Consider the following 23,974-nt stretch of genomic DNA (forward strand, 5'->3'; position numbering starts at 1 on the left):
GCCACACAAAGACAACGGTCTGATCTCATAGAGGCAGGGATGTGCGTTTCTGGAAACATTTCCAGGATTCTCAACAGAGCATAATCTGATTTAGCCTGTTTATTTAGCCTATATTTACTGACTTTTTTTTTAAGGTCCCAAGAACTCGTAAGTAGCTGGAAATCTTTGGTATAAAGCTTACGAATGTCAGGAATCTGGAAATAGGGATTTTCATCAGCTGTTCATTCCTTCTTCGCCTTATTTTCCTCCCAGTGATCCTAGAGGATTCTGCGAGTTAAACTTGTTTTGCACATGATAACAAAACGTTAATAAAGGGTGCAAGTTTTATAATTTGCACTCTTTAAAATTACAGTCTTCAGGTCTTCCAGGTTTTGAGAGGGTCCAGATCTTTTCTGCTACTGGCCTTTATTTTTCCAAGCTCTGTAAAATTTTAGTCATAACAATGTCAATCAGTGGAGTGGCAACTTGCCAGATTTCAATTTATAAACCTCCTGGAATTACAGAAAGTGCAGAAATAATACAATTTCTCATTGAAAAATAATTCTTGGATCTCTAAACTTTTGGGCCTCCAGCAGGTTAAGATTTTTTCCTATATGTTGACGTGATTTTAGAATTGCTTACACTCTAGTCTTTTAATTACATATCCTGTTAAAATACTTCACATAGATTTGACTTAACTAAGAGTTTAACTTAGAAAATATGCCTTTGTATAACACTTTTTAATGATTTTTTTCTTTAACACTGGAGATACAGTCTTATTATTTCATTTCGAAGTAACATATACATTTTTGCTAGAGCAAACGTTTTGTTAGGTTAATGACTTATATTTCTCACTTAGTTCATTAATTTTTTACAGGTACATTCCTGTAACACTGTATTTGGTTTTTATAGTTACTTTTTTGGATATTCATCAGAGGTTTATGCTTGCATATGCCTATCCAATAAAAGGAAGAAAAATAAAATAGGCTTTTTTGATGTTCAGTTTATCTGTCTTGCATGGGGAAAATAAATTAGAAAGCTATTCAGAAGAAGTGAGAATTTAATCCATGCCCATCTCTAGTGGAAATCCTTGTCTGGGTCATGGAGCCCTGTGGCCTTTCTAAAATGACTCTTGCTTATTTCAATAGAACTAATTTCAAAGTCTTTGCTTCCAGGCAATCCAGAGATATATACAGTAAATGAGTCACATCATTCTAAAAATAACAAGGGGATTCAAATAGTTTTAACACCATTGATTTTCCTTTCCCTGCAGCCTAATCAATCTCCACAGCCTCTGAGCTAAAACATCTACAGTATGCATAAAAACAGAGGAGCAAAATAGCCACTCAGCACCAAACCCACCAACCGAGAACTACTGGAGGAAATTCTAATGACCCTTAAAGGCTTTGCTGTTGCTGAAGGCCCAGGCAGTTTCACAAAAGGGGCAGCTACCTGGACGGACCTATAAATCACAACATCTGGTGATTTAAAAATGGGGAGACACATTGTTTAGCATGGCCCTTGAAACTCCTACCAAGCACAAAACATTCCATTTATTGTAGGCGGCCATATTCTTAATTTCTCCTCTTCTTCGATTTTGGCATCCGAGGTAGAAATGGGAGAATTATCAAGTCCCTGGTAGGCTATCGACCTGTACACAGTTGGCAAGGGGACTATGCTCAGAGTGGTAGGTCACAAATTGTGCAAATCTAGGGTAAAGCCATGTTAAGATACTTTAAGCTACTGAATCCAGACCCCTGCTGGATGCAGGAAATCCAGTGTTAGACACTGCCATCTTCCACAAATCCAAGCCATCATTCTAAGGAAATGGCTCTAGAGTTGAGAACAACTCTTGCCACCAAGGCATTTCTCCCAATGTTCAGCTAACATCCTGCCTTCAGTGCCATAAGGCTGCTGGATTGCATCTTTACTCCACTCTGTTTGACAGACCTCTGCGTTTGTCATATTTGAAAGGTATTTCTAGATCTCTATTCCCTCTTCTCCTCTCCAGGTTCATGCAGGTCTACCACCAGGCAAAGTCATATCACCACCTCAAGCAGCAAGCAAGCCACGCTAGAGGTCCATGTTGCACCACCTGCATATAGTATTCTGCTCTGGCCTATCCTTGCTGCCTTCAGTGGAACATCCTCCCTTGTTACTAGTGCTGGAGTAAAAATCAACTGGAAATCCAACCAGCTTTTACATGTGGACTGTGAGTGAAGGTGATGTTATCCTTCATTTCACACCATGCAAGCTTGTGGCCAAACTTTAATTCTTTCAACCTTTCTCCTTCTGTTTTTTTCCTCCCCTTCATCTTCAGTGCCCTTCACTGAACCTGTTCTAATATGACAAAAAGCAAAGAAAGAACAGAATAAGCCCCACTGGAGCTGAAAACACAGAAGATCTTATGACATAGAAAATACAGCTCGGCTGATGCAGCTCAAAATTGCAATAGACCTTTTTTGTAGCCTCAGCCCAATGCTGACTGATGTTCAGACTGCAATCAATAAAGTCCTAAAATCCTGTTTTAACCCATGCCATGCATATGATTCCCTGCACCTACACATGTTTGCATTTGTCTCTTCTAAATGTCATTTCGATGATTTCAGCCCCTTCTCCATACTGCTAAGGTCATTCCGAATGTTATTCCACCTTCTGAAATACTACCAATCCCTTCTCAAACTCTTCTTGTTGGAAGTGGAAAAACAGAATTTAATTTTAGGGTTCTTGGCTCCTCTGGCAAAGAGGAAAAATGGTTGGAGAGAACCCATACATGCAAGTGACTGGCAAATATAAGTAAGAGGTTTATTGGAGAAAAAGGAACAAAAGGGAAAGGCAGAGCCTAACGAAGCAGAGTGCGGTCCACCCATGACTGAAACCAAGCAGCTCAGAGTTGACAAAAGATCCATACGTACATTATAGAGGTGTTCATCAAAACAATGGCATAAGTGATGCTGTCACTCTTGGGGCTCTTGCTAAGCATCCTTGTTTAAAGTTTGCAATCGTTTTTACCTTTTGCAATAGTTACATTGCTGTATAGATGGCATCAGACAATGTCCTCAGGTTTTACCCCCGATCATGTCCGTAGCCTTTGAGAATAGGCCGTTATGTATCCTTTGCCTTCTCTTGCTGACCTAGCCCTTATCTTTAGGTGGTTTTTACTTCCCCTTTGGGCTTAGCAAGTTTACGCATGCTCTTTAGACCTTGTGTTTGTTCTTTCTGGCTACTCAGCAGATGATGTTTCCAAAGCCTTATTGTTTCTTGAGATATGCTTTGTGGGTGAGCTAATTCTAAGCTTTTAAAGTTAGACTAGCTAGACATTTGCATTCTGCGTAATAAATGGTTACTTAGAAGAAGAGAAAATGGGAGCAGTATATAAGATGTCCAACATTCTGATTTGGGATCACTCCCAATTCTAATTTTTCTCGACCTCTCCATCTGAGGCATTAATACAAATCTTACTGAGTGCCAGGCTCAGGAGAGAGTCATAAGGCATACCACCCACTCAAAGACCTAAATCTAAATGGCAGTCCCTGCTAGAAATAAAATTCCCTGGACTGCTGACTAATGTCACCATGTATGCACGCTCCATTCATTGAGGGCATCTGTTCTAGTGGGACTAAAGACAAGAGAGAGAGAGATCAAAAGATTTCTCCAGCTTGATAAGAAACCACTGGTAGCTCCACAGCTTAGTTTCAGTTTTCTGCCTAACTATGACTCTGCCTGATGATTAAGCCTGCATTTAATCAGTCTGCTAACCAAAATATGAGGGGGAACATTATCAGATCCTTTCCACCTAGAGTATTCCTACACTCCATTAAGCTCATCTCATGTACAGTACAGCCCTGCCCAATTTATGCAGACTTCTATAAATAACTACATTATCAAGGTCCTTACATATGGACTTCTTTCTAGTCTTTTCACTGGGATCCAAATCAGGCCATCAAATCTTCATTGTTCCAGACCTTCCTTATCCCCCCTTTTTGAAGATTGGGCCAACATTTGCGTGAGGGAAAGTTTGTAAACCTCACTGAATCTCAACGATTTCTGTAAGGCAATGAATAAAGACTTCAAAGACACGCTAACAAGTTTTTAAGAGTATCCTAGCTTACCAAATTCCATGTAACAGTTTATGGGAATTTCCTAAATCTGTTTCATAACTATCATGCAAAACAGTTCTACAGATTTCCTGCACAAACATTTTCCTTCCAACACACCCTAATTTTTTTTATAATCAGTGTAACTTTTCTGTGTGCACAAAGGCATATAATACACAAAGGCATATAATAAACACACCTATTTTGCTGAGTGTTTCTAAATGCAGAGTATCTAAATAATCAGTTTTATGAGAACATTATGGGATGGATCCAGATTTAGCCATGCTTAAAATATATCTAAAGCACATCTGTTCTCTTTTTTTCAACATTACAGATTAGATCCAGACTAAACCAAGCCATTATTCAGTCCCACTAATTTCAACAGGTCTACTTTAATGATGGTAAAGTCTGTATTTCCTTCATGGATTGCTGCCTTGTCGTGGCGAAGGGGCTTGAGTAACTCAGAGAAGCTATGGGCTATGCCGTGCAGGGACACCCAAGACGGACAGGACATAGTGGAGAGTTCCGACTAAACGCAATCCACCTGGAGTAGGAAATGGCAAGCCACTCCAGTATCTTTGCCAAGAACGCCCCATGATCAGAAACAAAAGGCTAAAAGATATGACGCTGGAAGATGGGCCCCTCAGGTCGGAAGGCGTCCAACATGCTACTGAGGAAGAGTGGAGGACAAGTACAAGTAGCTCCAGAGCTAATGAAGTGGTTGGGCCAAAGCCGAAAGGACGCTCAGCTGTGGACGTGCCTGGAAGTGAAAGGAAAATCCAATGCTGCAAAGAAAAATACTGCATAGGAACCTGGAATGTAAGATCTATGAACGTTGGGAAGCTGGAGGTGGTCAAACAGGAGATGGCAAGAATAAACATCGACATCCTGGGCATCAGTGAACTAAAATGGACAGGAATGGGCGAATTCAGCTCAGATGATTATCATATCTACTATTGTGGGCAAGAATCCCATAGAAGGAATGGAGTAGCCCTCATAGTCAACAAAAGAGTGGGAAAAGCTGTAATGGGATACAATCTCAAAAATGATAGAATGATGTCAATACGAATCCAAGGCAGACCATTCAACATCACAATAATCCAAGTTTATGCACCAACCAGCATTGCTGAGGAGACTGAAATTGAACAATTCTATGAAGATTTACAACACCTTCTAGAACTGACACCAAAGAAAGATGTTCTTCTCATTCTAGGGGACTGGAATGCTAAAGTAGGGAGCCAAGAGATAAAAGGAACAACAGGGAAGTTTGGCCTTGGAGTTCAGAACGAAGCAGGACAAAGGCTAATAGAGTTTTGTCAAGAGAATAAGCTGGTCATCACAAACACTCTTTTCCAACAACACAAGAGGCGACTCTATACATGGAAATCACCAGATGGGCAATATCGAAATCAGATCGATTATATTCTCTGCAGCCAAAGATGGAGAAGCTCTATACAGTCAGCAAAAACAAGACCTGGAGCTGACTGCGGTTCTGATCATCAGCTTCTCATAGCAAAATTCAAGCTTAGACTGAAGAGATTAGGAAAAACCACTGGGCCACTCAGGTATAATCTAAACCAAATCCCTTATGAATACACAGTGGAAGTAAAGAACAGATTTAAGGAACTAGATTTGGTGGACAGAGTGCCTGAAGAACTTTGGATAGAGGCTCGTAACATTGTCCAGGAGGCAGCAACGAAAACCATCCCAAAGAAAAGGAAATGCAAGAAAGCAAAGTGGCTGTCCAACGAGGCCTTAGAAATAGCAGAGAGGAGAAGGGAAACAAAATGCATGGGAGATAGGGAAAGTTACAGAAACTTGAATGCAGACTTCCAAAGAATAGCAAGGAGAGACAAGAGGGCCTTCTTAAATGAACAATGCAAAGAAATAGAGGAAGATAACAGAAAAGGAAAGACCAGAGATCTGTTCAGGAAAATTGGACATATTAGAGGAACATTTTGCGCAAAGATGAACATGATAAAAGACAAAAATGGAAGGGACCTAACAGAAGCAGAAGACGTCAAGAAGAGGTGGCAAGAATACACAGAGGAATTATATCAGAAAGATTTGGATATCCCGGACAACCCAGACAATGTAGTTGCTGACCTTGAGCCAGACATCCTGGAGAGCGAAGTCAAGTGGGCCTTAGAAAGCCTGGCTAACAACAAGGCCAGTGGAGGTGATGGCATTCCAGTTGAACTATTTAAAATCTTGAAAGATGATGCTGTTAAGGTGCTACATTCAATATGCCAGCAAGTTTGGAAAACTCAACAGTGGCCAGAGGATTGGAAAAGATCAGTCTACATCCCAATCCCAAAGAAAGGCAGTGCCAAAGAATGCTCCAACTACCGTACAATTGCACTCATTTCGCACGCTAGCAAGGTTATGCTCAAAATCCTCCAAGGTAGGCTTCAGCAGTATGTGGACCGAGAACTCCCAGAAGTACAAGCTGGATTCCGAAGAGGCAGAGGAACTCGAGACCAAATTGCTAACTTGCGCTGGATTATGGAGAAAGCCAGAGAGTTCCAGAAAAATATCTACTTCTGCTTCATTGACTATGCGAAAGCCTTTGACTGTGTGGACCACAGCAAACTATGGCAAGTTCTTAAAGAAATGGGAGTGCCTGACCACTTTATCTGTCTCCTGAGAAACCTATATGTGGGACAGGAAGCAACAGTTAGAACTGGTCATGGAACAACTGAGTGGTTCAAAATTGGGAAAGGAGTACGGCAAGGCTGTATATTGTCCCCCAGCTTGTTTAACTTATATGCAGAATACATCATGCGGAAGGCTGGACTGGAAGAAACCCAAGCCGGAATTAAGATTGCCGGAAGAAATATCAACAACCTCCGATATGCAGATGATACCACTCTGATGGCAGAAAGTGAGGAGGAATTAAAGAACCTTGTAATGAGAGTGAAAGAGGAGAGTGCAAAAAACGGTCTGAAACTCAACATCAAAAAAACTAAGATCATGGCCACTGGTCCCATCACCTCCTGGGAAATAGAAGGGGAAGATATGGAGGCAGTGTCAAATTTTATCTTCCTGGGCTCCATGATCACTGCAGAGGGAGACAGCAGCCCTGAAATTAAAAGGCGCCTTCTTCTTGGGAGGAAAGCGATGACAAATCTTGACAGCATCTTGAAAAGCAGAGACATCACCTTGCCAACAAAAGTCCGAATAGTCAAAGCTATGGTTTTTCCTGTCGTGATGTATGGAAGTGAGAGCTGGACCATAAAGAAAGCAGACCGCCGAAGAATTGATGCCTTTGAATTGTGGTGCTGGAGGAGACTCTTGAGAATCCCCTGGTCTGCAAGGAGAACAAACCTATCAGTTCTAAAGGAAATCAACCCTGAATGCTCACTTGAAGGACAGATCCTGAAGCTGAGGCTCCAGTACTTTGGCCATCTCATGAGAAGAAAAGAGTCCTTGGAAAAAACCTTGATGTTAGGAAGGTGTGATGGCAAGAGGAGAATGGGACGACCGAGGATGAGATGGCTGGACAGTGTCTGCGAAGCAACCAACATGAACCTGACACAACTCCGGGAGGCAGTAGAAGACAGGAGGGCCTGGCGTGCTCTGGTCCATGGGGTCACGAAGAGTCGGACACGACTAAACGACTAATCTAAGAATTAAGCACAGATCGGCCTGGCTGAAAGAGATGGGGGATCACCCACCAGGGCCAGGAAGGGATCAGAGGGAAAATTAATCACATCCCAACCTTTGGTAATCTGGACGACTCCAAGGACTGAACCAGGCAAACCCCAAAGAAACAAAACAAGGCAAAAACATCTGCCACCTTAAAGACTAACTATTATATTCTAACATGACCTACGGAAACAGACCTACGAAAACAGCATGAAAAGCTGAATGAAAGAACAGTTCAGCAAGCAGAACACGCTAAACTTTCATTGGCTCTTGGGTGTCCCGTACATCCGTGTGAAGTAATGCATGGCCTATGCTGTTTGAGGGCACTGTTGTAAACTTTCCTCGGGGAGACAGAAAACAGAGACCAGGCCTGAAGAAAAACGAGCTGGGGGAGAGAAGGGGTGGGGGAAGACTGGGGTCTCAGTTAAAACACAAGCAGAGGAGAGGAAAGAACAGGTAAAAGCAAATAGGAAAGAGAAAGAAGAGGGCAGAGGGATCCCCGCGTGTTCTTGCAGGGGATCTAGCCAGTTTTGACCGCGGAGCCTTGGGCTGAGAAACGGGCTTGGGACTGTCGTTGTGAAGAAACGGGCCCTGGCAGCAGAAGCGCTGCATCCAGTGATGCCTAAAGAACCCCCAGGGCTGACATGCATGCCATCCATTCCGATGGGTGCCCGTCACGCCGATGGGTTCCACCTCGCCCGCTTCCCCGGGTATCCCCGGGCTGGCCAGGCTCCTGTGTTGAAAGCGGGGCTGCCTTGCGCGCGCGCCCTTTCCCCCCCACTTCCCATGGCAAAGCGCCCCGCTGGCTGGCTGGCTCTCTCTCCCTCTCCCCCCGGAGTCAGGGCAGCCTCTCCCCCCGGGGGTGGGGGGGGTTGCTCGGAAGCGGAGCCCGGCGTCTTGGGTGGAAGCCTCGCTGCGCTGGACGGGGCTCCCTCCGGGGGGGGGGGGGACAGGGGGGACCGCGACACCGCCACCCCTCCATGCTTGGGAAGGGTGGGGGGTTCGGGGACGGCTCGCGGGCGCCAGCGCGACTTACGGGGAGGAGGCGCCGCGCTGGGGGGCGAAGAAGTCCACGGCGAAGCCGAAGAAGCTCCCCTCGGCGCCCGCGTAGACCGTCGGGTGCTCCACGTCCAGGTTGAAGGCGGCGCCGGGCCGCGGGAGGCAGACGCCGCTCAGCGCCAGCAGCAGGAGGAGGGCGAGCGGCCGACGCCCGCCGGGAGCGGCCATGGCTCGCCCCACCGGACCGACCGCCTGCCCTGCCGAGAGGCCCACCGGGCAGGGAGCAGGGGCGGCCTCGGACCCTCCCGCGCCCGGCGCTCCTTGGGCGATGGATGCCGCGCGGGGCCTCTTCGCCAAGGCCGGCTTCGGTAGGGCTCCGGCGGGCTCCCCAGGCGGCGGGCGGGCGGGTCGGGGCGCTCCCTCTTTTCCTTCGGTCGGAACGATCCCTGCTGGGGCAACGCGGGAGGAGGAGGAGGCGTCGGGAAGGCGGAGAGAGAGCCGGGGACAAGGCGATCGGCCTCCGCCTGCCGGGGCGGAGCGCTCGGTCCCGCCGGGCGACTCGCCGGAGCCCCTGTGCCTGGATTTTATCTATTAAAAGGCGCCCGTGGCCGAAGAAGGTGGCGGGGCTGGAGCGGGAAACTTGGGTCCGCTTGGCCGGAAAGCCCCCACCCCTCGCCCGATGTCTCGGCTCTTGTCGGACGCTTTGGCCGAAGAACCGCGGGGCGGGCTGGGCGGGCCGTCGGGTAGGGACGGGCTCCGGCCCGAAGGCGGGCAGGCCTGGCGAGAAGGTTGGCCCGCGGAGGGGGCGGGGATGTATACACACACACACACGCATGTATACACACACGTATTTATTTCAGCGTGAGAAAAAGGGGAGCGCCTGTGAGGGACGGGAGGGCATCTGCCACCTCTTCCAGGCCTCGGGGGTGGGGTGGGTTTGGGGGACACACCCCCGGGTTCACTTTGCCCCTAGGGAGGGAGAGTTGCCCGCAGCTGAAAAGGCTTTTTGGGGACGCATCCGGTCTCCCGCTTGCCCTCTCGCCTTCCACAAGGGAGAGGCGAGTATCTGAGCACCCAGACGTGTAGGGAGAGCGCGGGGCAGCCCGTGAGTCTCCCCAAAACTTCAGCACGAGGCACCCGCCGGCTGCCTGCGAAGGCTACCCTGGAAAGGGTGTTTCTTTTGTCCTGTATTTCCACAATAGTGGCCTGCTTTTTATTCGAGGAGTTCAGAGCCCTCTGATGGCTCTCTCTCCCACCAAAGAGCCCCAAATAACAACCACCGCCATCTATTTGTATCTTAAAGATCCGATCCGATACGAGTGATGGACTAGGACACTGCAGATCAGGGTTCGAATCCCCGCTCAGCCAGGGCAACCTCACTGGGGGAGTGGAGCTCTTAAAACCCCACCCTCAATATCCCACCTACCTTGAAAGGTCACTATCATTTTCTTCTGACTCGGTGGCACATAACAAGAAAATAGCCTTGTCACATTTGTGATGCTGGCTAACATCCTGTTGCTCAATGCAGCTAGAGTAGGCTTCTTTGAATCAACCGAACCTACAGGAGAGTTGACTCCCCAAATCCCCACTGGCTCAGTGGGCTTACTCTAGTGCAGTTTACTACACTGAGCAATAGGATTTCAGCCATGGATAAGTAGCAGCTGAGTCAAGGGAGTTCCATGGGTGAGAAAACTCAGATCTTCCTATTTTTAGTCCAGTCTTTGGACTGCTTGTTGTTTAGTCGTGTCCGACTCTTCGTGGCGCCATGGACCAGAGCACGCCAGGCCCTCCCACGGTTTAGCACTTTGGACTGCAACACACTGAATTTCTTAGCCCTCCAGTATAGCCACTGGCTGAGGGATTCTGGGTATAGTCGCATCAATAAGTAACTTTTGCAATGCTCTGTGCTGGCACAGAGTATCATCATCATCTTTAAACTGAACTGCTGGAAGGGACCCTTTGGGATCATCAAGTCCAGCCATTATCAAGGAGGCACGGATGGGGAATTGAACTCCCAGCCAGATCCTTAAGCCACTGAGCCAGGAGCAGGGTGGGGAAAAAAAAGCTGCGTGGTCATCGGGGCCCGGCCAGTACATGGATTGTCTACACATATAACTCCCTCACATATTGTTACTATGGCTGTGTTTTAATCTCGGTAGAGGCAGCAGAGCTAAAGAAGCAGAGGGATTGTTTTGCTGAATCAGCATGCTGCTTTCTGTCTGGCTGAGTCACTCAAAACTGGGAGTTCCGCTCTCAGTTTTAGTCACTAATTTTTAAAAAAATTCCCACCGTCTAGACATACTGAGGGTGTAGCCATATGTCATTATGTGAATATATGTACCCTCTCTTACAAACATAAGATTAAAAAAAAGAAAAGAAAAGCCCTCCCAAGGCTAGTTAAATACTCTGCTAGTACAGTATCTCTTATTTGTTGATAAAAATCTGGCCAAGCAATTATCAGCCTTGGCCAGCTGCACAATTGCCTTCCTTCTGTTGCAAAACGAATTCATTCTCCCTGCTTTTTAGAATGAATAACTGGCAGATTGGCAGCTAACAAAAGATTACAAATTCTAATTCTAGCCTGAGCAGGCAAAGATGATTTGCAGTTAAGCACTGTTCCTGTAAGTAAGATTCTTCCATCATGGAAAGAGGCAGACATAAATACCGGTACTTCTGATTCTGTTTGCTCTGTGTCTGGGCTCGGCTGCAGAATATATACAGGCCACGACTCTAAAAGAATCAGCTTCCAGACAGTACACGAAATGTGGTGTGATGTCTACATTTTATCTGCTCTTTAATGTTAAGTGCGGCTACCGAAATGAAAGTGGCAATTGAGTGGAGGAGAGCCACCTTCCATTTATGTTGTGTAACAATTAGGAAAACCCAGGAGTCTGTAGTAATACAGAGGTGGACAACAGTGCACCTCTCATGATGCGTTTTGACCTTCCTACTTTCGAACTGCCCCCCCTTCCAAAATCTGAAATGGCACTCTTGGGCAGAGGTTGACAGATCGTTCTACGTACTGCCTTGGCAATGTTACAGCTGATTAAAAAATATATTGTTAATGGGCATATTTGCCTTGCCAGAGCTGAAAGGATCAGTAGAACATTTGATAGACCCCAGAAAAGTTAGTTCTGTGGCTGGTGATTCTGGGAGTGGCAGTCCAAAAGAACTTTTCTGATCTCTAAATTTTGAGAAGATACAAATATGCATTTACAACTGGGACACGTGGCCCTCTGAAGGTTGTTGGATTACATCTATCAGTTTTAATCAGCATAGCCAAAGCTAAGGGATAATGGGAGTTGCAGTCCAGCAAAATCTGGGGTCTTCCAGTTATCGACCCATGTCTAACATGTTCATTTTCTATGTCTAGTGCCTTCAAAACGTGTACATCCATGCTTCTTAGAAAATAAAAAGCCATCTTGCTATAGACTATATCCACATGAATGGTGTTCCAACTTTTACAGTGTAATTTTTACTTTTCTGCTAGTTGTAAATGTTCTGTTGTTTAATTAATTTTATATTTTAAAAGCCAATCCAAATATGAATAAAATATCAGTATAAATATACAAGCGGTGCCTCGCATAGCGATTGCTCCGTTTAGTGATGAAATCGCTTTGCGACGCATTTTTTGCGATCGCAAAAGCGATCGGTTTGCTATGTTCCCTATGGGGGAATTTCGCTTTGCGATGATCGGTTCCCTGCTTCGGGAACCGAGCATCACAAAGCGACGATTTTAAAACAGTTGATCGGCAGTTTCAAAATGGCCGCCCGCTGTTTTCTAGCACGGATTCCTCGCTTACCAGGCAGTGAAAATGGCCGCGCTATGGAGGATCTTCGCTGAACGGTGAGTTTCCAGCCCATAGGAACGCATTGAAGGGGTTTCAGTGCGTTTCTATGGGCTTTTTTAAATTTCGCATTGCGATGTTTTCGTTCTGCAACGATTTTTGCAGAACAAATTAATGTCGCAATGCGAGGCACCACTTGTATACCTAAAACAGTCTTGTGGCTGAGTCTATATCAGTTTAAATAGCGCTCTGGTGACAACTATGTTATCTATTGTAGATAATTAATGTGTGTGTTCGTGTGGTTTGTGTGTACACATGCATATACACACTTTGTTGTATCATGGCTGATGCCATTCCTTTGTTATAAGAGGAAGCCTATGGTTTGGCCTAATATTGCAGGTTTCCGTACAGGGGTATGTGTGGAGGGATGGGGGAAATCAGAAACAAATAGAGTGCATTGAAGTGCAGCATGACTAGCAGCCAGGCTGAAATGCCTGCTTCCAAAGGAATTAATTTTAAATTGAAAAGGTACACTTTTAAAGTCTCTCTCTCTCTCTATATATATATATATAGATAGATAGATAGATAGATAGATAGATAGATAGATAGATTAGATAGATAGATAGATAGATAGATAGATAGATAGATAGATAGATAGATAGATAGATAGATAGATAGATAGATATAGATATAGATATAGATATAGATAGATAGAGAGATATAGATAGATAGAGAGATATAGATATAAAACTCCTAGGCATGCCAGGGACACACACAAACACACACACAAACACACACACACACACACACACACCCCTCTCTTGAATCTTGAGGGTGTAGGCTGTGCAGATCTGGCCTGGGCACTGCTTTCTGTTCAATACCCAGTGTGGTATAGTGATGGACTAGAACTCTGGAGAACAGGGTTTGAATCCCTGCTCAGCCATGGAAATTCCCTGCGGGAGTTGAGCTGGTCAAAGCATGCCTTCGATACTGTATCTCCCTTACCTTGAAAGCCCTGTTAGGTTTGCTCTAAGCCCATTTCTACTTGAGGGCACATAATGGCAACAATTGCTTTCTGACTTCATTGCTAGATGCAGACAGTCATTTGGAGCAAAGACTGGTTTTCATAGTAAAGGTCGCCCGAGTTTTCTCATTTACAGCTGAAGAGCTTTAAATCTGTTTTCACTTTAAAAAATTGCTCAAGTCATTATGGCTGAAGGGCAACCTATAAATGCAGTCCATAAACAAATAGAGCCTGCAACAGCTCACGTTCCTCACCGCGTACACAAAGGTAAAAGATTAGGTTGAAGAGAAAAACCTATGGTGGGTGCAGGTCCTCATAAAGGGAGTTGGTTTAAAATAGCATTTATTTCATTGCCAGAGATTGATCTGTGAAGATTCTCAGTCACCCAGGTGAGGTTATCTGGAAGTTGAGTCACGGCAACTGGACTTCTTGCTTCTTAGGTCGAAATGTTTCGGATAAGCAGTGAAACGTTTAAACCTAATAAGGAAGAAGTCCAGTTGCCATGACTCAACCTCCAAGTAATCAAGGATTGTTTATTATGGCTGTTAAGATACTGTTCAGATTTCCGGTGCTTGGATGAAGTCAACTTGTGTCAGGTTCAGACTGCCTGGCAACATCCTTTGCTTTGAAGCCTTTCTTTCTCCTAAAACCAGAGGCAGTCCCAAAAATTTTGCTGCCCGAGGCAAAGTGTAAAGGGCTCAACATCCCATTTCGCTGCAGATTTAGAAGCTGATTTGAATGGGAAATGACACTTTTCCTTCAATAGTGGTGATGGTATAGCATTCTCCATACACCCCAGCAAGCTTGAGTGGACGCCAGGGGAGGCGCAGGTGTGAAGTGGTCCTTTCACACCACTCTACCTGTTCTTCACACCCCCCCACTCGCTCTCTGCGGCCTAAGGCAGCTGCCAGTCCCAGCCATATGATAAGGCTGGCCCTGTAGTAGGCATGGGTAATAGAGAGGAAGATATTCTGGATAGCGTCTCATAGCTGTAGGCTTCAGAACAAGTCAGACAGAGATAGGCTTCAACGTTAATCTGTCACAAAGTTCCTAAAACGAGGGATTAAAATAGAAACCACATGCATGTTAGCAGCAGGATGTCATGCTTCCTGTAACTTCCTTTCTGAAGGCCAGCACTCTGACTCCAGGGTCAGATGAACTGTATCCGAGAGTGCTGAAGGAACTGGCTGAAGAACTCTCAGAACCACTATTCATTATTTTCTTGAAAGCTTTGGGGGTAAAGTGCCAGAGGATTGGAGGGGGGCCAATGTTGTCTCTATCTTCAAAAAGGGCAAAAAAGAGGAACCTGGGAACTACGGGCCAGTCAGTCTGACATGAATTCCAGGGAAAAATTTGGAACAGATGGTAAAACAGTCATTGTGCAACCCCCTAGAAAACAATGCAGTAATAACTAGAAGCCAAGACGGATTTGTCAAGAACAAACTGGGAAGAGGAAACTAGTGGGTACCCCAAGGATCAGTCCTGGGCCTGGTGTTCTTCAATATTTTTATTAATGACCTGGATGAGGGAGTGCAGGGAATGCCTGTCAGATTTGCAGCTTATACCAAATTGGGCAGAATAGCTAATACCTTAGAAGACAGAAACAAAAATCAAAATGACGTTGATAGGATGGAGCACTGGGCCGAAAGCAACAGAATGAAATTCAATAGGGATAAGTGCAAAGTACTGCTTCTTGGAAAAAGAAACCAATTGCACAGTTACAAGATGGGGGATACCTGGTTCAGCAAAACTATGAGCGAGAAGGATTTTTGAATTGTCAGAGATCACAAGCTAAATATGAGCCAACAGTGTGATGCGGCTACAAAAAAAAAAGCCAATGCTATTATACGGTGCATTAATAGAAGTATAGTTTCCAAATCCCACGAGGTGCTATTCTGCCTCTATTCAGCACTGGTTAGGCCTCACCTTGAACACAGTGTCCAGTTCTGGACACCACTCTTCAAGAAGGATGCTAACAAATTGGAACAGGTTCAGAGGAGGGCGACAACAACAATCTGGGGGCTGGAAACCAAGCCTTATGAGGAAAGGATGAAAGAATTGGACATGTTTAACCTTGAGAAAAGAAGACTTAGGGGTGATATGACAGCACTTTTCAAATATTTGAAAGGTTGTCATACAGAGGAGGGGCAAGATCTGTTCTCGATCATCCCAGAGTGCAGGACACGCAACAATGGGCTCAAGTTAAAGGAAGCCAGATTTCAGTTGAATATCAGGAAAAACTTCCTAACTCTTAGAGCAGAACAACAGTGGAACCAGTTACCTCGGGAGTTGGTGAGTGCTCCAACCCTGGAGGCCTTCAAGAAAAATTTAAGATAATCACCTGGCAGATCTGCTTTGATTTGGATTCCTGCCTTGAGCAGGGGGTTGGACTTGATGGCCTTGTAGGCCCCTTCCAATGCCGCTTTTCTATGATTCTATGGCAAAAGAACTGACGCAAGATAGGATTCTATATCCGAAGCAACAGGCAAGGAGTTGGGTGGGTTTTCTAGCCCTTTGTTTTGACATGTCTGAACAGATACAGCTCATCCTAATGACTGTTTTCCTCTTACAGTTGAAACTCAGGAATCTGGTGCAAGCATTTTGAGCAGCGGGAGGGACCCTTGGAAGATCAAGGCCTCCTGCTTTAATGACGGCCAGCAATGGGGAGACAAATAAGGCTCAGCTCCTCTTGCTGCTCTGTGCTGCCATCACTATAGCTGTCCCTCCCCAATGACCTAGAGTCCTGTAGGGCAGTGGTCTCCAACCTTGGGCCTCCAGATGTCTTTGGACTTCAACTCCCAGAAATCTTGGCCAGCAGAGGTGGTGGCGAAGGCTTCTGGGAGTTGTGGTCCAAAAACATCTGGAGGCCCAAGGTTGGGGACCACTGCTGTAGGGGCAAGAGAAGGAGGCAGCCCCTCACTGGGGCACAGCAGTAGCCCAGGACAGAAGCTACTGCCCTGGGCAACGGCTCCCAGAATCCCTTAGCAAAAATGATGTGGGCATTCAGGATGTGGAGAGTTATAAATCCAACAAGTTATTTTCCCAAGCTGGGGATGGGGTAAGAAGAATTGTTCTCAGGCTCCTTTCGAAATAGCATCCCCTGCTAGTAATGGGACTGCTAATTTATGCCTCCCCCCCGAGTCTCGAGCAGCAAAAGGACCCCGACCACAAGTGGCAGAAGTGACCGTACTCACTGCCTCTCTAGAAAGTTTCTGGTCCTGTGGAAGCAAGAGGCTGGATCGATGGGCCCACAGTGAGTGCTCTCCATCCCTCTGCAAGTGCTCAAATAGGCGACCACAAAGACTTACCCCTTTTCAGGTTTGACCTGGGGATGCTCTTATGCCCCAAGTAGTCAAATTAAGTGAATTGCTCCCTACCTATGTATAGACCCCCCAATACAATATTCAGTAGCCGTTGCATGTTCTCTGAAAATCCTGGACGCTGATTCCCTTCTGTTGCCAAATTTAAAGTATTGGAGGCTTTGGGGGGGGGTGTTCAACCGATCCCATGTGGGTTCTCGCAAACAGCCGTCTTTCAGAAACAGGAGGAGGTTTTATATTCTATGAACAACGGGATCAGAGGACTTATTGTGATGCACGAACAACAAAGTTATATGACAGAGAAATAAGTCCAGAAAGTGCTGAAATTAAAACGAATGCTGTGGCTGCGTTTTCTCTGAACCTTCCCCCTGCCCCCCAACTGACCTAAAACTCCCCTTCTTCCTGTCCCCCATGCTCCACACCCCTCCTTGGTGACCAGCCATGCTCACTCCCTTCTACCACCACCCCTCCCTGTGCTCGGTTTACCGAGCACAGGCTAGATAAACTACCGCCAAGAGCCCAGATTATGAGGGATTTCTAAGTTCCAACCAATTATTATATTTCCAGTCTTACACAACTGTTAAAAGTAATGTACATTTTGGGTCAGGTGGTGGTGTTTTAAAACTTGACTTCTCTTAGGGCCTCTGTCAGCACATCTTCCTCAGTACTGGGAAACTTGGTTTCTGAAAGCCATTTTTGTTCCTGTTACGTACACTGTTATGGAGTATGAATAGTTCCTATTTGCTGTTAGGAACTGTTGATCCGGCTGCACTCTTTCTTTGGGGGGGGGGGAACAACTAGTGGATCCAGCTGCATTCTTTTTTTTGGGTGGGGGACAACGAGTTGCATTGCTTATTACCTGTGCTACATCCGATTGCTTTTCTTTTAAAAAAGCCACAAAAACGTAGGATGTCCCATGAGTTCTGTTACTTCTGATCTCCCTTCTGACCTTGCCCTTCCAACTAATTACCCCATAATGTTCATAGCCATTCAAGGGATCAAGGGTCACAGAGAAGAAATACAGTTGAAGAAGTCCATAAGTTATAACTTATTGAAGTAGGAAGTTCCTCTTGATTTCTGTATGTTTTTTATCTTTTTTTTTAAAAAAAAAAACCAGTCCCTCCCTCCCTCTGTTTTTTTTTTTTTTTTTTTTTTAATTCTGAAAAGATTAAAAGAGTGGCTTAAACGTCATTGCTGGGAACAGTCATGCTCATGTATAATTCCATTAGCTTTTAGAGAGGAACAATGACTTTGCTTGGCTAGGGCATGATTTTATGAGCCCTCGTGCCTCTTAATAAATATCCCCTACCCCGGAACGGTCTTGCAGATGTCCAAAAATACACTGGAGACATTTAGGTGTTTTCCTATTCCTGTTTAAACTTAGCAACAAAAATGACATAAATCAGAAACCAATACGCCAAGATGGAAAATACAAATGGGTGTTCAAGATCTTTGCTCTATTATGGGACTATTTTTTGCTTATAGAAATGTACCTGCTTATGTTAACCTTGTGTGTTCAAAGCATCTACATCCAATTTGGATTGAAATATGGCATGCACTACAGGCTATTTTTGTAAAAACAGTAACCTGGAATGTGACAAGTACAGGATGCTTTCCAGATTCCATATCACAAAATCACATACTTCTGCAGTGAGTGAGTGAGTAATGTCCCGTAAAGCCTTGTGTCTGGTTTACACTGGCATGGCTTTCTCTTTTCATGTGAATGCATGACAGGTAGGACCCAAGTCTAAGTATGATCTACATTTGGTGATGAAACCATTGATGCTGGTTTATCAAGAGCAATGTCAAAATGAATATACCGGATTTACACAGCATAGACTGCTGCATGAACGCACCATCCATGCAATTTCTGTTAACAGGGAGCAAGGCATGCATGCCCACAAAATATATTTCAGGCAGTTGGAGAGGGGCACTGGATTGATATATCTGAGACACAGATGTCAAAACTGAAGCAGGCATGTTTTTAACGCATTTGTTTCTCCTCTTAGAGTTTCAGCTACCAATGCTGTCTTCCCACATTGCAATAAAACGTTGCGATCAATCTGATCTGTGCGGCTGTTTTCCTTCCATGTGGTCATTTTGTATAACATAGAGCTAGTATAACTGTAGTTTAATCAAGATTAGCTTTGTATTCATGCTGCTTTCCAAGCCCATATAGCCATGTCAGAGTACGACTGACATACTTTGCAAAAACATATTCATTCACCGCAAGATTAAACCCATATTCTTCCCGAAAGCCACTTACAAAATATTTGTAATTCAGCCTCAAGGCCAATGCCTCAAGGGTTCTGTGTTTTTCTCTGGAAAACATCCTCACCCTTTGGCCCACCACCAGAGTAGGGCCACTGAATCAATGTGAATTTGGTGAGTCAAATTCTCTGTAAATTCCATTGATTCAATGGGCCTAAGCTAGTTGCGACATTCAGCCTGCTAATTAGGCTGTAATTCCTGTCAGCCCTAGCCAACATGAATCATGGAATGATGGTAGTTGTAGTTTAACAGCATCTGGAGGGTCACACAAATGGCCCACCTGCCATTTGAGAAAGACCACACCTTTCCTGATCAGGCAACACTGGTTTCCCAGGTTCTCAGATCAAGGTTCTTCTGTGTACTTGGAAGTCTCAAGGCTGTCTTTGTAAACAGACTGATGCGTGCTCACAGAGGAAATCCGCTCCCCCTTCAAGCATCACTGATGGGAAAGCACCTTTGAATGAAAATCCAAGTACATGTGCACTCTGGTAATAACCTAACTGCAGGGAGAGGAGGAAAATGAATGGTCTGTCAGCATTCAGCAAGGGCAGCAGCACCCACAGGATAAAACAACATGCTTACATTTCTTGGATGCCAACGCAGTGACCAAAAGGTAATAATTAAACAAGTGAATACAGTACTCTTCTTAGGGAAATGTAAAACAAAGGATGCAAACCAAAGAGGGTGGCGCTTAAGGGAAAACGAAAACATGAAGTTAGGTACAATCTATGGCATGGAGTTTTTAACCTGGAACTGTGGCAGCTAGTTATGATGTGAAATCCTTGCACATTTAGGAAATTTTTTTTGTTATCTGTTCCTTGGTATATTTCATTGAACCTGACATTGTACTGCTGTACATGCTTTGCTGCAAATATACAGCTGCAGGAAAACTCGGTAGCAAAAGTCCAGCTAAGTTTAGAGCTTTGAAGGTGCAGCTAAATGTTTCATTGCCATGAGCTTATCACTGACCCAAACCTACTTTTAAAAAAATGAATTTTATAGACTTTCAGAGGGAGCCTATTTTGAGATACGCGCCCAATGTTTTTGACGGCAGAAGTTTTGTTTCTGTTACACTGCTGTCTTGTCATAATTTTAAAAAATTCATAAGAGCCAGTGTGGTAGAGTGGATAAAGCAATGGATTGGCACTCAAGGGAGCTGTGTTCAAATCTCTGTCTCAGCTACATTAAATGTAGTGGGGGCAGGGCACTGGCAAAACTGCTCCTTTACTCATCTCTCTTTGAAACCTTATGATTGTCTAAAGTCAGATATAACTTGACAGCACACAATTCCAGCCACAGTGACATGCAGAATTCAAATGAATTTGTGGCCCGGTCTATTTTATACCCTGGGGCCAATTCATACACAATGGCATCAGTGTAAAGGCTGCTTTTTACGTGTTCCATATGTCAGCTCTTATCACCATGCGAGTTGTTCATTTTAAAAATGAAAATCACAGGCAATTTTATCACTATAAAGTCCCATCAGTTTTTGCACTCTGCCTGCTTCCCACTGCCCCAAAGCTGAGGGATACTGACTACTCACCAGTCCTATGATAAGTAGGAACTAACCACCACTTTGGGGATAAAAGCGACCATTTTAAAGTTGTATACTATTCACGTTCCACATTCTAGCTATTAAAATGTGTTTTACCTGCATTCCTTTTACTAAACTCTAACTTCTTCAGGTTGTTTCTTCCGTGCAGTTCTAATTCCCAATGCATGTAACAGCTACCATTGCAATTCATCACATCACACTGAGTAAAAAACAGAAATTCATTCAAAAGCTAGTAACAACAAGACTCGGCTGGCACTTGCACATTTGCATTCCTGCCCACATCAAAGGACAGGCATCTGATAGAATGGTATATCCGTATCTCTCCTTTGCATGGGTAGTAAAGGGTCCTTTGCAATATATGCGCAAGCATCAACATGCTTCTCAAAGGACCTGGATGCATCTTTCAGCTTATCAGAATGCAGCACCAGCACCCAATGTTTCTGTTTTTTGAGTTAGCTCTTTCACTAGCCCATAGAAACCAGTAAAGGCAGGCTTGCTTGCCTTTGCTGGAAGGCAAAGGAATCATACCTATACAAAAACTTATGCAAGCAACTTGGTTTTAAGATGCTACAGCAACATTTCTTCTATTGGAAAAATATACCTCTTAATTCTTAAGATATGCCATTATGTCTAGGGGATCATCAGCTATGGGAATATAGAAGACCCTGTAAAAAAAGGGAACCTTACACCACACAGGCCTGTTTAGGTTCTAAGAGAACTGACCACAAAAATCACAGGATTTCTACTTAAGTGATAGCCAGTTGTGTCTGTGGAGCAGACACCCTCTGCCTCTGCTGCCTCTGCTCTGAAGGTTTTGGAGGTTCCTTCAAAGAAAACTTGGGGATCTATGAAGAAAGGAGAGGACAGGAAAGTGCCATTGTATCAATAGAACAACACTAATTCAGCACCAAATGCTGCCCTTTGGTTTTCCCTCCACGGAAGTCATTCTTTGTATCATAGAGTCACAGAGCTGGAAGAGACTACTGAGGCCATCCAGTCCAACCCCCCCATGCGGGAACATACATCAAAGTACCCCCAACAGATGGCCATCCAGCCTCTGCTTAAAGACCTCCAAAGAAGGAAACTGCACCACCCTTCGAGGCAGCCTTTTCCGCTGCCGGACAGCTCTGACCGTCAGGAAGTTCTTCCTAATGTTCAGATGGAATCTCTTTTCCTGTAGTTTGAAACCATTGCTCCGTGTCCTAGTCTCTGGAGCCCTGGAAAAGAAACCTGTCCCCTCTTCGACATGACATCCTTTCAGATATTTAAACATGGCTATCACATCCCCTCTCAACCTTCTTTTTGTAAGGCTAAACATTCCCAACTCCCTAAGCCACTCCTCGTAGGACACTGCTTCCAGACCTTTAACCACTTTCGTCGACCTCCTCTGGACACATTCCAGGTTGTCAAAGTCCTTTTTGAATTGAGGTGCCCAGAACTGGACACAATACTCCAGGTGAGGTCTGACCAAAGCAGAATAGAGTGGTACTATCACTTCCCTTGATCTAGACACTATACTCCTATTGATACAACCAAGAATCGCACTGGCTTTCTCGGCAGCTGCAGCAGACTGCTGACTCATGTTCAGCTTGTGGTCTACCAAGACTCCTAGATCCCTTTCACAGGTACTGTTGTCTAGCCAGGTGTCTTCTATCCTATATCTGTGCAGTTCATTTTTTCTGCCTAGCTGTAGGATCTTACATTTCTCCGTTGAAATTCATTTTGTTTGTTTTGGCTCAGGACTCTAATCTGTCAAGGTCATTTTGAATTTTAATCCTGTCCTCTGGGGAATTAGCAACCCCTACCAATTTGGTATCATCTGCAAATTTAATCAACATACTCTCTATTCCTTCATCCAAGTCATTGATAAAGATGTTGAATAACACAGGATCTAGAACAGAACCATGGGCCACCCCACTAATCACCTCTTTTCAGGATGAAGGGGAGCCATTTGTGATCACCCTTTGGGTTCGGTCAGTCAATCAATTACAAATCCACCTAACAGTAGTACTATCTATCTCACATTCTACTAGATTATTTGCAAGAATATCATGAGGAACCTTGTTGAAGGCCTTACTGAAATCAAGATATGCTACATCCACAGCGTTCTCTTCATCCACCAGGCCTGTAATTATATCAAAAAAAAGAGAGATCAAATAAGTCCGGCATGACTTGATTTTGAGAAACCCGTGTTGACTTCTAGTAATGACAACATTGATTTCTAAGTAATTACAAACTCTGCTTAATTATCTTATCTAGAATCTTTTCAGGAATTGGTGTCAGACTGACAGGGCGATCATTATTTGGGTCTTCTTTTTTTCCTCTTTTGAAGATAGGGACATTTGCCCTCCTCCAATCTGTGGGGACTTCCCCTGTTCTCTAAGAATTCTCAAAGATTATTGCCAATGGTTCTGACATGACTTCTGCCAGTTTTTAATATCCTTGGATACAATTTGTCTGGCCCAGGCTTGTATCGGCTTGACAGATTCCACAGTGCAGTCCTCTGCCTGTTACCTCTTATGTTCAACCATGCTCATTCTGCTGTGCTCATTGGGATTTGCTGATGGGAAGCACACACAGAATTACAGCCTTAGTCTAGCAGAAGCTACGGTCATGTGATTTCAGTATCACAACACAAGAATTCTACATTATCTTGGTTAATCAAAAGCCACCCTACTGCTCCTTTATGGATTCCCATTCATACACTATAACAGCAATTCCAGGCAGTGCATACTGTAAGTTATTTCATGAATGGAAATCGGATTTTATTTTCTACTCAGCTTTTCAAGAGAAGAAAATGTAGGGCAAGTGTTGCTCCTTTAGATGCCAACAGTACTGGCCTACTTCTGAATGGATTAAGGCTCTTTTTCAACAATGAAGCAGTGTTTTTCAAGCTTCAAAGTCTGCATTCTGCTCCATTCTCTATTCCAGTCTGTGCCACCTGCTCCCAGGGACCTTGAAACTCAGCTACATAGCTATAGCTCTGTGGATGGAAGTACTGTACTAATTTAATACTGGATAGCTAGATAGCTCAGTGGTTTAGGTATCTGACTGTAGAGCCAGAGGTTTGGAGTTCAATTCACCCACTGTGCCTCCTGCAGGTAGAGTCAGCCTGTGTGGCCTTGCCAACTACAGTGGGGCCTCGCTAGACTATTGCCTCGCAAAACGAGGAATTTGCTAGATGATGACTTTTTTTGAGCAATGTTGCGCTTCGCAAAACAACTGTTCCTATGGGCAATTTTCGCTGGATGATGTTTGGGTGCTGCTGGCTTTCCAGGGTCTGCCTCCTAGAA

General features: G+C 44.7%; 1 protein-coding gene across 1 annotated transcript in view; it reads right to left on the reverse strand.

Annotated features, from left to right (window-relative positions):
- ITGAV (integrin subunit alpha V) overlaps window positions 1-9,305 on the reverse strand; it is an 82,701-nt gene extending 73,396 nt beyond the window's left edge. The window contains exon 1 of the mRNA XM_072981262.2: window positions 8,761-9,305. Within this exon, the coding sequence (XP_072837363.2) occupies window positions 8,761-8,951 (191 nt within the window). The 5' untranslated portion in view covers window positions 8,952-9,305. The remainder of the gene's footprint in view (window positions 1-8,760) is intronic.
- Between the last annotated feature and the right edge of the window lie 14,669 nt (window positions 9,306-23,974).

This window comes from Pogona vitticeps, chromosome 1 (genome assembly GCF_051106095.1).
Source record: "Pogona vitticeps strain Pit_001003342236 chromosome 1, PviZW2.1, whole genome shotgun sequence".
NCBI classification, from domain to species: Eukaryota; Metazoa; Chordata; class Lepidosauria; order Squamata; family Agamidae; genus Pogona; species Pogona vitticeps.